This window comes from Mirounga leonina, unplaced genomic scaffold (assembly GCF_011800145.1).
Source record: "Mirounga leonina isolate KUSES-001 unplaced genomic scaffold, KU_Mleo_1.0 Mir_53, whole genome shotgun sequence".
Taxonomy (NCBI): domain Eukaryota; kingdom Metazoa; phylum Chordata; class Mammalia; order Carnivora; family Phocidae; genus Mirounga; species Mirounga leonina.
This window is the reverse complement of record NW_023270807.1, coordinates 97,951,321-97,965,782: the sequence shown is the minus strand read 5'-3', so window position 1 is coordinate 97,965,782 and position 14,462 is coordinate 97,951,321. Positions and strand designations below refer to the sequence as shown.

Below are 14,462 nucleotides of genomic sequence, written 5' to 3'. Positions count from 1 at the left end.
CATGCACAAAACAAATATTCTTACGTATAAATTATTTTTAAAAAAATACATTGAAGCATTAGAAATTGTAATGTAGACCATTTTCAATTTCTTCTAGATCTGCTTCAGTGTTCTCCAAATTTGCTCAATTCAGTATGATTGATTTTCAGTCAGAAATGTTTTCAAAGTTTTATGATAAGCATAATGACTTATCCACTATCAATAAGAATACCTTAAATCTATAAAGTTGTTTTAGAACTTATGAAACCACTTGATAAATATGATCCCATTTCATTCATTCTACAACCCTGTGAGAGAGATGTCAGCACCACTTTACAGAAGAAATAGCTTTTCTTAAACTAAAATGATCACATTTCTTTATGTCTTCCAGGGCAGGGCAGAGGAAATGGTTCACCCCAGTTGCAGGCAATAAAAAGGTCCCTAAAAACAAAATAAGCCTTTTAATTATAAACATGCCCTACAGACAATTCTAAATAACATGACTGGTAAGACCCTCCTCCCTAAAAAAAATCATTGGTCTAAATTGTGGATGCTGTAGTTACTTACTGCTGAGTTTTAATGGTATGTGTATTCACTTCTAATTATCTTGTTATTACCTGTCCTTTTAATAAGCACTGTGTTCTGCACGAGAGTTAATTCAGAGAACTCATGGTTACACAGTTGGCACCAACCCACAGACTTGGTTTACAAGAGTCCTTTCCTAGAATAAGTTTGTGAAAGTTGTCACATCTTTCTTATAGTATAATATATTCCTAGTAAACAGTAGGTTTGAAATAAACAATGACAGAACCATGATTTACAAAAAACAAACAAAACTTGAAGTACTTCAGTTTTATTATTCTTTTGTGACCACTTTGAGTTTTTATTTGTGTTGAAAATTCAAAAACAGTGAGACAGCACAAACTGCAAAGTATGATACTTTAGTTTGGTTAAGTGCAAATTTTATGTCATAGATAAAATACGTTTACTAAGTTTGAATACTTTAATATTAAAATGTATTCCTTATTTTCATTGTTAATTGCTTTAAAACTAAAGAAGTAATCAAGAAAATATTTATTGTATTTTATCCCATGACCATTACTTAAGAAAATATTGTCAAATAGAAGGGGGGTATTAAAAATTATACACTCTGCATGTCAAACAGAGTAGGTATACCTCTAGTCTTATTATAGAATTATAAGTTCTAGGGAAAACATCTTAAAACTTAGAAGTGCTATTTGTTATGATTTGGGCAAACAAAAAATACATACCAATTGTCTTCTTTATCTTTCAAACATGTTCCAAATGAAGTAGGTCTTATTCCGTTTGTATTTATAACTTTATGGAAACCCAACAGTAAAGTTTTTGGAGCTCATCAGACCATTTATTTCAATTAGCAGCAGTAATGAAATCTCTTTAAACTATTAGATGTCATTTAGTCTCTATGTAAGACAGATTGTATCCTTAATGCCTTTTGGCATGACCCACGGTTATTTACCCTTAATAGCTTTTATATTGACTGAAAACGAGAATTTCCTTCCTATCCCTCCCAGGCCTTCCAAGTCCGAATCGGCAGTTGATCTGAAATAACATTTTTTCATAAAACTTAGAAATTAACTGTTAAAAAACCATCAACTCAAGCTCAGGCAGTAGCAGTAATAAGACAAGAACTCAATGCTGCTTCTAACTCTAAACAGGCTATACCCTTGAGAGGCTATGACTATCATGGTTTCTGGTGAACTTGTCCTCGCTATGGGCAATGTTGTTAGGACCTATTTCGAGGACCAGCTCTGGTCAAGTCCATGTCATCTGACTCATCTTATTTTAAGAAAATTCATTTCAGAACATACTTCCAATGAACTGAAATCTGAGCAGTTCTATAATCTAAAAAGAATGGCATTTTTATCAAAACTTAATTCTTCTTTCTTTGTCATATATACCTTAGACAACTACTGAAGTGCATACAAGGTTCATGAGGGCATTCGTAACACTGGTATTCCTGCCTTTAGCATCTTTTTTCACTCAAGCGTGAGAGGGGAAATGAGGACTCTGACTTCTCTAAGACTTGAGAAGGCAGCGTAGAGCAGAGCTTTCTAAGAACAGCAGAAGAAGCAAAGGAAAAGCTGTAAGAACACCAAGAGACCACCCAAATCCAGATTAACCCATCGAGTGCTGCAGTTTACTAATATCTATGCCCAGTTTACTTAAGTCCTGCCCTATAGGGCCATAAGCACCTTTACACTAATTATCTATTGGGAGAGTCCATGACTAGTGCCTTACTCTTTGCAGATACGTAGGGAATTGACTTTTGTGTTTTGTTGAGGCATTCCATACGGATGACGTAAATACACAGTAAGAGCCTATTTTCAAGGATTCAAAAGTAGGAAAAGAGTGATAAATATCACAAAACTTAAAACCACTTTAGAAGTCATACCAAGAAAAAAATATCCATTTTCTTGTCAGATTCTGTCTTCCATTTCATATTTTATTGACTGTCATTAGTCATAATTCTCAGATTTGATTCCAAATCACTTTAGGTGTTTACCCCAAACCAGGTCTACCTTAGAAGAATGAAGGCTCGTCCCCACTATGTTCTAAAGAGTGTTCTGCAGGCACTAGACCTTCAGAAATGTTTTGAGTAACGGAAACGCTGTGATCTACCAAGTGACTGTTTTGAAGATTACAACATAATTTTGAATGTTTAAATTCTGAAGTGTTTATATTTTTATTTATTTTTTTATTTTTAAAAATTATTTTCATTATTGTATCCTCTGGCAAGAAATGACTGGGCATCATTTGTAGTAAAAATCTGCCACTGACTGGGGCACCTGGGTTCAGGCTGTGTCAGTTAAGCGTTGGCTTTTGGCTCCGCTCATGATCCCAGGGTCATGGGATCCAGCCCCACACTGGGCTCCCTGCTCAGTAGGGAGCCTGCTTTTCCCTCTCCCTCTGCCACTCCCCCTGCTTGTGTGCTCTCTCTCTGTCAAATAAATAAAATCTTAAAAAAAAAAAAATTTGCCACTGATTAATTACTAAACACCCCTATCATCAGGAATGAAACCTGAGCCAATGGACTTTTCTATACAAAGCTGATGTAAGACTACTCTGATGGAGGCTGAAATATCTGAACACGATTAGGTATGGCGTAATAGGAGCTAACACAGGTGAGCACTTACCATGAGCCAGGTTGTATATCTGGCCAGTGCTATTTCCTCGATGTCTCAATATGCACCAAGCAAGGCCAGCAGCATACCTTCACTGTCCTACCTCCAGGGGGTATATCAACTCTCCAGCCTATGTCATAATTTAGTTCAGAGGCTTCTTGATCACCTTTCCCTTTCACTGGTTCATTACATTGACATTATGCTGCTTGGACCTAGTGAACAAGAAGTAACAACTACGCTAGACTTAATGGTAAGGACTTTGCATGTCAGAAGGTGAGACATCTGACACAAGCTGAGGGGTCTTCTACCTCGATGAAATTTTCAGGGATCCTGTGGTGGGGACCATATTGAGATACCCTTTCCTAAGTGAGGATAAGTTGTTGAATCTGCCCCCCCCAACCCAAAAAAGAGGCACAACGCCTAAATGGGCCTCTTTGGACTTTGGAGGCAACCTATCCCTCATTGGGATGTGCTACCCCAGCCCATTTACCAAGACACTAGAAAAGCTGCTAGTTTTGAGTGCGGCCCAGAACCAGAGAAGGCTTTGTAACAGCCGTGCGGCCACGTGGACCATACGCCCCAGCAGACCCCGGGGTGCCTGAAGTGGCAGGTGCAGATACAGAGATGGCCTTTGGAGGTTTTGGTGGCCCCTACTGGTAAATCACAGTGCAGACCCTTGGCATCTTGGCGCAAGACCCTACCAACACCTTAAGTTGCAACTTGCAGCCTCCAGAACTGTGAGAGAATACGTTTCTGTTGTTTTATATACCTACCTCATGGTACGTGAGGACAGTAGCCCCAGAGATCTGATACAAATTATAGCCTAGGAAGTTCCCAGCTCATCTCATCTCCATAAGGACCTTATAAAGCAGTCCCTAGCGTTGTCCGCTTTGGGCAGAGGGGCCCGAGGTGCCCTAGCATGGAGCAGAGCTGGGACCTGCACCCCGCAGTATACCCAGGTGAAGAGCCTGGGCTCTTCACTGCCGCCGCACGGGGTCGGCAGACGGGACTCGTCCGGATGCACAGAGCTGTCCCACCTGGAGGAGCTCCCCGAGCTGCCATAATGCACAGAAAAGCATGCCGGCCTCGTGGGGGAGCCTGGCCCGTTTCCGCCCACAGCACACGGCTGCTGCCGACAGGGCTGACGCGTGGCAAGGGACTGCTAGTGTGTGATCGGAGGGCTGTTGGCAATGCCCGCGAATACCTGACAGTTCACGATGATGGATTTATTGCGTCAATGGCAGCCGGCCCACGAGCAGGGCCCAGACTTGCACACTCCCGACGAGGAGCACCTTCTTAAATCTTGCACCCCAGTTCTGGCCCTGCTTCAGAGGTCTGCTTTAAGATTTTACTTATATTCTTTTATTTGACAGAGAGAGAGGAGGGGGGAGAGAGCGAGCGAGCATGAGCAGGAGGGAGGGGCAGAGGGAGAAGGAGAATCAGACTCCCCTGTGAGCCGGGAGTCCGATGCGGGGCTCGATCCCAAGACCCTGGGATCGTGACCTGACCTGAAGGCAGCCACTTAACTGACTGAGCCACCCAGGCGCCCCCCAGAGGTCTGCTTATTAAATGACCTGCCCAACTAGCATTTTCATTCCCAGTTCTTCGATAATACTTAATGAATAAACATACTTTGATTTTAAATTTTATCACTGGTAATCTTCATTCCAGTTTTGACCGAAGTTGATCTTTTTTTAACATTTGAAACAAACACAAGTGCAAAATTCACCAATCCTCGGCATCTGTTCAAACAACATTCAATTGTTTTGTTTGTTTCGAAGGGCAGACTGCCAGGTGCAGCACCTCATTTGGATGTGTCTGGAGTCTTGGAAGCTTGAGTACCCTACTTTCTCCTACAAATGGACCTTGAGAGCTTGTTTGGAGGTTCTAGCAGGGGAGTGCAGCTTTTTGTATACACTCGACCAAAGAACGGTTCTCCTTTATCTATCAGGAAAGGTCATCCTCTTAGACCAAGTGCGGGTGGCTTTAGGAGGGACGCACGCGGAGCAGTGAGTGGGGGAGGGGACACCCGCCTCACCAGCCAGAGCGACCGAATCAACCCTGGCGATCAATGGGGTGACATGTTGCAGCCAGATCACCTTCACATCCTACATTCAACTTTTATATGACACTCCTCCTGTACATCAGATGCGGGGTTAGGCCCTCCGCATACACATCCATTAACTGTAAGCAGGAACCACATCTGTCTGGTTCATCTGTCTGATTTGTCTGTCTGGTTCGCTGTGGTTATGCAAGGGTCTAGCTGTTGAAGAAGGTCAGTGAGGGGACCAGTTGACCCAAGAGCTGGACCCTAGCCATCAGGGGCTCCTCACCCCCTCCCCTATCCTTGGAATGAGTATTACTCCCACTGTTCCCACAGGGGGAGGCACTTCGAGAACGCAGCCTTGAGAGCCTAATGTGATACCGAGATCATCTGAATGACAATCGGGACTATACCCGGTTAAAACCTCTCTATAAACCTTTAAGATTCTGGCAGGCAGGTGCAGAGAGCTCTTCACTGTGCAGCCGCCCCAAACAAGCCTCCCACGTCAGTTCCCTTGCTTACCAAACCTGCCACCTGTCAGCCTGGCCTGGTCTGCCTCTCTCTCTGGTCTCTCTCTGCCCTCGGTGGACAGGGGCCAGTTTCCAATTTCTCCTGGCAATTCTGGAGGCTGTAAACCAACATGGGCACATGGTGCCCAGTGTTCCAGAAGTAGGTGGATGGGCTAAGAGTCTGCATGTTGGAAACTCTCCAGAAAGTCAACTACAAAGAGCATGAGGAAAGTCGCCTCCTTCCAGGCCCTTTCTTTCCACCATGTTCCAATCAGGGACTAAGAACCACAAAAGCCTAGAAGGATCTTCATTTGCCTAGGCTGAGGATGCTTGAGGATGATTTGAGTTGGGAGAACTGAACTTTGCCAGCTTCCTATCTGTCCCTGATAACTCCCTGAAGGCAGAGGAATTCTGGGGGAGGAATATTTATTGTCATTTCAGCTCTGCCAGAACCCACGGCAAAACTCAAAAGTTTTCTTCCCCAACTTCTGTTTTTCTAAATACTTCTATATCCTCACCCTGGCACAGACATAGAAGCCCTCGTGCCACCTCTGTCTCCATATTCCTTCATCCTGTGTCTCCCGAACACCCATTCCCAGACCTATTACCACGGGAGTCTTGTCACATAATTAGATTCACGCGGAGGTGGAAATGAGGCCTAACACTCTTACAGTGTTATTAAATAAGGTTATACTAACTCAAACAATGTTAACTGGTAATGTATGGCAAGGAGATACGTTTCAAGTGAAAAAGTCGAGAAGCCTGCCCCATCCACTATCCACCCTAAGGGCTGCTTTTGGCTTTGCCAAGTCTGCTAGTGAACAGAATACCTTTATAGCCCTCTAGCATTCCCACCCAGCACAAGCTCATGCACAGCCTGTCACCTGCACCCCGTACATATGAACAACAAGGGCGCCATCTCCATTCGTGCACTTACGTATACCCTATAAACACTACTGTGTGATGTTTATGTTTATGCAGAGCCATAAGCACCAGATCAGAGCACCCAATATCTGCATATGAACACAACCTTCTCCATAAACCTCTAATCCCTCCACTTTACCCCTCCTCACTGGTATCAGATGGTCAAACAGACAAACGAGGGCTCCTCAATGTCACCCCCACCTCAGCCATCCTTCCTCTGCTCTCTCCTACTATGGAGGAGGCACCCCCTCCCCCTCAAAGCAAATCCACCTTCTCCTTCCAGTGCTTTCGGCGCAATTCCCTCCCACCTCCTCCAAGACCTTGACCTGTGGGACGCCTCCCTATCTCTGGTTCCCCACCACCAACACTCAGACATGTTTCATCTCCTCTCATCCTTAAAAAACAAAACAAAACAAAAAAAACACATAATCCCGCAAAACCCTTCCCTGACTTAGTCTCCCTTCTCCATTGCCTTAGTTCTGTCTTCTCAGCCGTACTTCATTAGAAGGCTGTCAGTGGTACATCCAGACAATGGAATGTTATTCAGCACTCAGAGAAATGAGCTGTCAAGCCAGAAGGAAACATGCAAGAACCTTAAATGCACATCACCAAGGGAAAGAAGCATACTATATGCTTCCAACGGTGGGATGTTCTAGAAAAGACAAATCTATTGAAACAGGAGAAAGATCAGTGGTTGCCAGGGGTTTTGGGGGAGTTTGAATAGGTGGAGCCAGGAGGATTTTTAAGGGAGTGAAAATGCTCTGTATGTTTATACCCGAAGGCAAAATCTTTCTCCCTAAACGTGCTCTTCTTTCGGGTCCCCTACCTCGTCAGGGAACAGCATCGTAATCCTAACCCAGAAATCTGAAGGTCACCCCAAGCTCTCCCCTCGCACCCCTGGCAGCCAGAGAGTCATCAGTTACCTCCACTGCTCCTCCCCCACTGTCACCACCCAGTCCCTGCCACCAGCAAATCTCCCCACACTCTGCAACAACCTAATTGTTCACCCTGTCTCTGCTCAGGATCCATCAATAGCCCCCCTCTCAAGATACACTCCAAATTCCTAAATAGGAGTTCAAGGCCATCCAGAACCAGCCACTGCCTGTCTCTCCATCTCTTGCCTTTTCCTCCGAGCATTCTGTGCTCCAGCCAGACTGAATTCCCTTCAATTCCTGTTGCCCTCTTGCATGCTCAACTTCCTGCCTTCCGGGCCTTTGCACATACTGTTCTGTCTAGAACATTCTTCCCCTTAGGACCCTGCTCTTCCTCAGGCCAAACCCTCCCAACCTTTGGTTCTCTGACCAAACGCCAGTTCTGGAAAGCCTGCCCCGACCCACCTCCCTGCAAATGAAGTTGGATGCACCTGTCCATGGCATTCTGCGCTCCCCACCGAAGTAATCATCACACTTTAGTATGACTGTTTGTTCCCCTTTAGGTCTTCCCTGAGGGCAGGGCTTCTGCATCTTGCCAAGCACAGCAACCTGGAGCCTAGGGGCTTGTAGGGAAGCCTGGTGAAGTACTGAGATCTCATGTATAAAGCTATATCTAAGTCCCACCCTATGAGAACATATCCCATCCCACTAAGGCAGAAATCACAGCAGTCACAGAAGTTAAATACAGGACAGAAGAGGGACTCCTCCAATGCTTTTTGATTTCAAGCAGTGTTCTTTCCAGGCTCCTGGTTTTCCAAAGCTGCAGACTTGCTTTGGAAAACAAAGGGAAACTTACTTTGAACTTACATTTTAATTACTTTCTTTGGAAAAACAAAGGGAAACTTACTTTGAACTTATATTTTAATTACTGTCTTTGGAAAACAAAGAGAAACTTACCTTTTACTTACACTGCAACTCACCTAAGAGGGGAAGGTGGCAGCAGTCGGTAAGATGAAGCCAGAACAGCACCCCAAACATTAACTGTTCCTGAAGCAAATCCTACAATCCTGAAGCCCTTTCTGGTATTCTTAGGAAAACTCCTCAATTTATTTTCCTCTATAAAAGATTTGCTATTCCTGCCTTGACCATCCATGGTATAAACTCGCTTTCAAGCCATCTTACATTCTTACCAATATACCAAAAAAAAAAAAATCACAGGGATCAATGATGCAAAGGACTATAAAGGAGACGTGAGGCTCGCTCCAATAAGCAGAATCCCAAATGCACATAATGAACACCTACGCATTCTGATCATGACAGAGCCAAGGAACCTGGAGATATTATAACGTGGATCACATTTTAAAGAAAAGTCCTAGCACTATCTGCACAGAAACTAGCTGCGTCAGAAGACAATTCTCAAATAATTTAAAACCCAAAACTTTAGAGGCAATGTACACATAAGCAACAAATTCAGAATGACCAGCGTGATCTGGCACTATACACTGAGATGCTCCGTTTGGGATACAGTCATTATATTTCAGTTCCTATTGTGTGTTTTTCTTGTAACAAATATATAAAAATACAGGAATAGAACTTTTTCTTTACAATTTAATTTGTCATCTCTGTTTTTCTGGTTCACAGGCGGAGTATCAATGGAGGTACAAAAACACTTCTGCCCCCACTCTGTTCTTTCATCAGTTCAAGAACCAGAATTAAATGTGTATGGGAAGTGAATGGGATGTATCTTCATTCTCAAACATTGTTAGAGGATTTATATAGGAGTTGACTGAAGTAATCATTTACACAGAAAGTAAACAGTATTACGACATAAGGTGAAACTGTCTTCTGTAAATCACACTTGCTCAAACGCACTACCATATCCCACACTGATCTAGGTCTGAAACCTACACCCACACATTTCATGTCCACACAAGAATCTTTCTCAGCCTCTAAAGTTTGATATCTATGCCTGTGTTTTTAAGTATCAGAACCAAAATATGATACTTCCTGCACACCACTCTCCCCTCCAACCCACCCTCTCCTCTACCCTCTTGTCTGGACGCAGCTCTGTTCCTGAAGAATAAGCAAGCCCTAGGGACACACCTTATTCTCGGTAGCCCTTTCTGGCCAGACCTTGACCTTCACCCTCACTGCGTGCCCACGTGCTCACATCTTCTCAGCTCACACCCAATTCACTTCCTGGGATGTAAATTGAAAAGTCTGACCCGACTGAACTCCTCTGACCCGCTATCTCCAGGAATGAGCCTTTATACTAATGGTCCAGTCCATCTATCCACACCAAACAGGACTAATGCTACCTGCCTGGGAAAAGTGTGCTTTCCTCTCTATTCCTCTGTCTGGGGCACACATCGGTAACACAGCGTGGGTAACCGAAATATGTGTTTAATTTGAGGCAAACTGTCCTTCAGACCTGCCTTATAAAACAAATTTATACTCCCAAGCACGTTATCTGAATTGCCTATCTTTCTTGCAAGATAACCTACGGACAATATTAAACCCTTCATTCTCATCTACCTATCCACTTTTTAAGAAAGTTTTCGCTTGCCCTTCCTTAAATCCAGACATCATGATCTTTACTTAAAAATATAAAGCAACTCAAGTGACTAAGATGAGCACAAAACATTTAGATAACCCATATTTCTCTGTTCAGGTGCTGTTTACAGCTGTCCCCCACCCCCACCCCCAGCTGCAGCTTCTTCACCACCTTTTCCCTCTGGGCTTCTCTACATGATTTCCAGCTGAGGGGCTCCTTTTCTTGGGTAACTCCACGCAGGCTTGGGGATTACCTGTGCTGCCTACTTCTCCCTTTCAAGGCAGGACCCTCTACTTGGATGGCTCCAGAAACCTAAACTGAACACTCGGCTGGAGGGACAGACCTTGTACGAAAACAAGACTTTGTTACTTAGTTATTCCACGCCCAAGTCCATATTTCAGCTTTCCGCACATGGTCCTTTCCATAACCTCCCAGCTCCTTCCCTGTGATGTCTCCCTGGGGATTCCTCACTGGCCACTGAAAATCACACTTCCTTGGGCTGTGCTCTCTCCTCCCAAACAGGAGTCCACTCGGACTTTCTAGAACCCTTAGTTGTACCTCCTTCGTCTCATCTGGATTAAGAGTAAACTAAACTGATGACCCAGCAAAGACCTCAGCAGAACACCCTCACTGGCCCCATTACCTCCAATGTCTTTAGCACCGATTCCCTCTCTGCACTTAAGTTGAAGAAACTCATCCCAAGGACTGACATTTAACTTTTCCCCCAGAATGGCCATGTCAGTGGTTCACTTTTCAAATGTGCAGCAGTGAAGGCATTCGACTGTATGGAACTGAGAGCAACAGGGCGTGATTTCCCACTCTTTAAAGAGTTAGCCAATTTCCCTTTGGACGTTTCTCAGAAAGAGAGGGAACCCACGTGGCATTGACATTCTGGTACCCTTCCGACCTAATTACTACTACCGGGGGTATCAGGAGCTGCCCTCTGCTCCTGGAGAAGGGCCGCTCATCCAGGTCTTGACAGGAGAGCACCAGGCACTAAGCGGAGACTTGGTCCTAGTTTAGAACTGACATCGGGGTGTGGGATCTCGTCTTACCAACCGCTGGTGACACCAGGAAAGAAGGAATAAAGAGCGAATGCAGAAAGAACAGAGTAGAGAATCCCAAATACCCAAAGCATCCTCGCCTCCCCGTCGTCACCGGGAACGGGCCGCAGCGGTGGGGCCGAGTCCCCTCCCGCCGCGCGCCGCGCGCCCCGCGCGGTCCGGGCGGCGCCCGCTTACCTTGCGGGAGTACGGGGGCTTGCTCAGGTGGATGCCGTCGCGGACGAGCTTGTCCCTGATCATGATCTTCAGCTTCAGTCTGGGGTAGCTCACCAGCTCCCTGCTGCGGGGGGCGGTCGTCTGGCCGCGGGGGTCCCCGCGGGTGCCCGGGGCCGGGCTGCCACACGGCTCCCCCCGGCGGCCGGTGGGGACGGCGACCGCGGGCGGCGCGGGCGGCGGCTGCGGCTCGAGCGTGAAGTAGAGGCCGGCGGCGGCGGCGTCCTGCTCCCGCAGCCGGCGCACGGCCTCCAGGATGCGGCGGCGGTGCGCGGGCAACAGCACCCCGATGGCGTCCAGGTCCGGGTCCCCGATCTGCTTGCACACCTCCAGATCATCGTAGCCGTTATCCACGAAGGACTCCGCGTACTGCGGGAGCTGCAGCGCTTTCAGCCACTCGTAAACTATGTTGGTGCACATGGTGGGACCCGAGCCCCCCCGGCGAGCACCGTCCCAGCGCCCGAGCCGCACGGGCGGCACCAGTTCTGGGAACTTTTAATCCTCTCCTCCAAGGGGAAAAAAATAGCAGCGAAGTTTTCCGTACAGAGGAAAGGAGAGGGCCGGAGCCAGGGAGCCACCAGGAGAAGCCCGGGAGGGAGAAGCGGAGAAGCGGCGAAGTGAAGTCCCCAAGCAGCCTGGAGCTCGCAGGCACTGGCGGCTGGGCTAGCCTCTCCGCGCCGCCCCTGGATGCGCCGCCGCCGCCGCCGCCGCCGCCGCGGGGAGGGGCGCGCACGGGCGCGGGAGGGGGCGGAGGCGGGCGGGGCCGGCACAGCCCTCGGACTCGCGCGGGGTCAGCGGCGCGCGGGGCGCGCCCGGAGTTTGCCGGGCCGGGGCCGGCCGGGAGCCGCGCGCCACATCTCGGCTTCTGGCCGCCGCCGGCGTCTGATGCGCGCCCCACGCTGAGGAGGCGGCTCTTCCGCGCAGACCCGCGGCCGCCCGGGAGCGCCTCGTCTTCGCGAGCGCCAGTCGCCGCCGTCCTGGTGCGCAGGGGGGTGGCTTCTAAGCGGCCGGGCTCGCGCGGTGGCCTTGGATCGCTTTGTACATTTCTTTTTAATCCGAATCATCTAGCGCGTGGACATCTCTGCGCTCACTTCTTCCCGAGCCTCCCCGACTTCAGCCGGCGGGCTCGCTCGCCGCCCCAGGGCACGTCCCCCCCCGACCTGGTCGGGCGAGGCTGCGAGGCCAAGTTTCCCTCCTCCTGGCCCAAGCCGAGTTGCAGCCCCTTCCTCGGAGCCGCCGCGCAGGCCGAGCGGTCTGGCTGCTTCTGTGCAGGCCGGCCCCGAGCCCCGCGCGGGGGCACTTGAGCCCGGCGGGTGGGCGCGACCAGGGACCGCCCGCGTCCAGCCGGCGCTGCGTGCCGCCCCTTCTCGCTGCAGCTGGGCGCGCCGGGCGGTGGAAGAAGCTGGTGCTTCTGCCTGGCTCTTCCTTCGTAGGGCCCCAGAGTCTGCGAAAGTTTGGGATGGGTCACACTTTCCCCTCGGCTGGCGCGTTCCACCCGGCCCCCCACCCTACTATCGGCCGGGTTCTTTCTCCCTAGTCTCCACTGTGCTTCCACGCCGGTCCGCCCACCGTGAATTCTGCCCGAGCTCGCCGGGCAGCTGTCCCCAGGGTCGCTTCCAGGCGCTCCGTCCCGGAGCCTGGGAAGCAGAGCTCACTCCTCCCGCCCGGGATCGCGGGGACATGGATGCTCCACCACCCAGCTCGCTTTAGAGGAGACGCTCGGACATCTCTGCCCGCGGCACCTTCTCTCTAGGGAACGGGATCAATCGAGTTTCTCCGTCTTGCCGGTGCCTGGCTGGGGAAACGCCTGGGGGTGGGGACCCGAGCGGCAGGGGGACAGATCGAGTACATGGCCTAAATTTCCTTAATCATCTGACTCTTCTTGGGGCTGAGAGAATTTTGGTCCAGGTACCTGGTGGGGCAAGTTCACCGTCTTCTCCCCTTTCGCAGAAGGGCGATTCAACTTCGCAGCTGAGGTATTTCAGGACCTAAATTGGGCGCTGTTCCTGAAGGAGTCCCGGTGGGGAGTGCCATCCGCTGGCCCGGACCTTGGCCACAGACAACTGGTGATTTCAAAGTCGTTTCCAGAACCGCGCAGTTGGCCTTTTTTTTTTTTTTTTTTGGTTTTAGGGAGAGGAGGTCCTCTTTTCCTAAATCAGAAGAGCTTAACCCCTTTAGGGACACAGACCCCTTAAAGAATCAAACGACAAACAGCTTTGACTCCTTTTGCTTAGCAAAACACCCGACGCAGGTACACCCCAAATGTTCCCTACAGTTTGGGGGGTGGCAGAGGAAGGGTGTCTGGCTTCCCAAGCTCAGGCACTAGCGGATCCCACATCAAGAACAGCTAGCCGCTAGGAAGAACCTGCCAGGAAGGAACCTGTTGCGGAGTGGGAGGGGAACGAGCGCGTAGAGCTGTCGGGCTACCTGTAGCCCCCTCGTCCCCCGCCCCGGCTGGGTCATCAAGGCCACTCCTTCCGGAGCCCGAGCTACGGGGTGCGTTTCTCCTGGGCGCTGGGATGCTAGAAGCGTCCAGCCCTTTCCGCCCCGCGCTGAGGGCGCCTCTCCCACGACAAAGCAGACTCACAGTGCCCCCTTGCGGTCGCGCTGGCGAATTTTAAGGCGTTGTCCAAACACATTTTATTCAGCATAAGAAAGTGAGCTGAATCAAAGCTTTATATTAGTTCCCCGCGCCCCTTTTAAATCAGAGATGTTACATCACGTCTACCTTTATTCCCCAACGGTCTTTCATCAGAACCTGTGATTTTGAGGAGGAAAATATTCCAGCAGTTTGAATTATGCTGCTGAAGACAGAAGAGGTATTTATTTGGAACTCACTGTATGTCAGGCATCTGTAGTTGTGTCTCCATGTCTCTACATAGTATGATAACCAGTATCTTACAGAAGAAGACATTGAGGAAGCAGAGCACTAATTTCCCCCCCAGGATGTTACTGTTCACGATGGAGCAAGGGTTAGAACGCTGGAGGAATGAATTCCGCGCCTGTCTCCTGGCGGCTGACCTTCCCAGGCTCCAGTGTATGCTGGAGGGAAAATTGGACCATTTGTAAGAGGGGCGCCCCCCCCCCTTTTTTTAGACTAGGAAACTTAAAGCTCCAGGGTTTTATTGTTGCGGATTTT

The 14,462-nt window shown here is 48.7% G+C and overlaps 1 protein-coding gene across 2 annotated transcripts in view; it reads right to left on the bottom strand.

The window, feature by feature from the left end:
* Positions 1-11,885, bottom strand: part of SAMD5 (sterile alpha motif domain containing 5) — a 61,399-nt gene extending 49,514 nt beyond the window's left edge. For both annotated transcript variants that reach the window (XR_004676611.1, XM_034990963.1), the window contains exon 1: positions 11,288-11,885. Coding sequence is in view for 1 of the 2 variants with exons in the window: in XM_034990963.1 (XP_034846854.1) it covers positions 11,288-11,743 (456 nt within the window). In the remaining variant the exon portion in view is untranslated. The remainder of the gene's footprint in view (positions 1-11,287) is intronic.
* Positions 11,886-14,462: the final 2,577 nt, after the last annotated feature.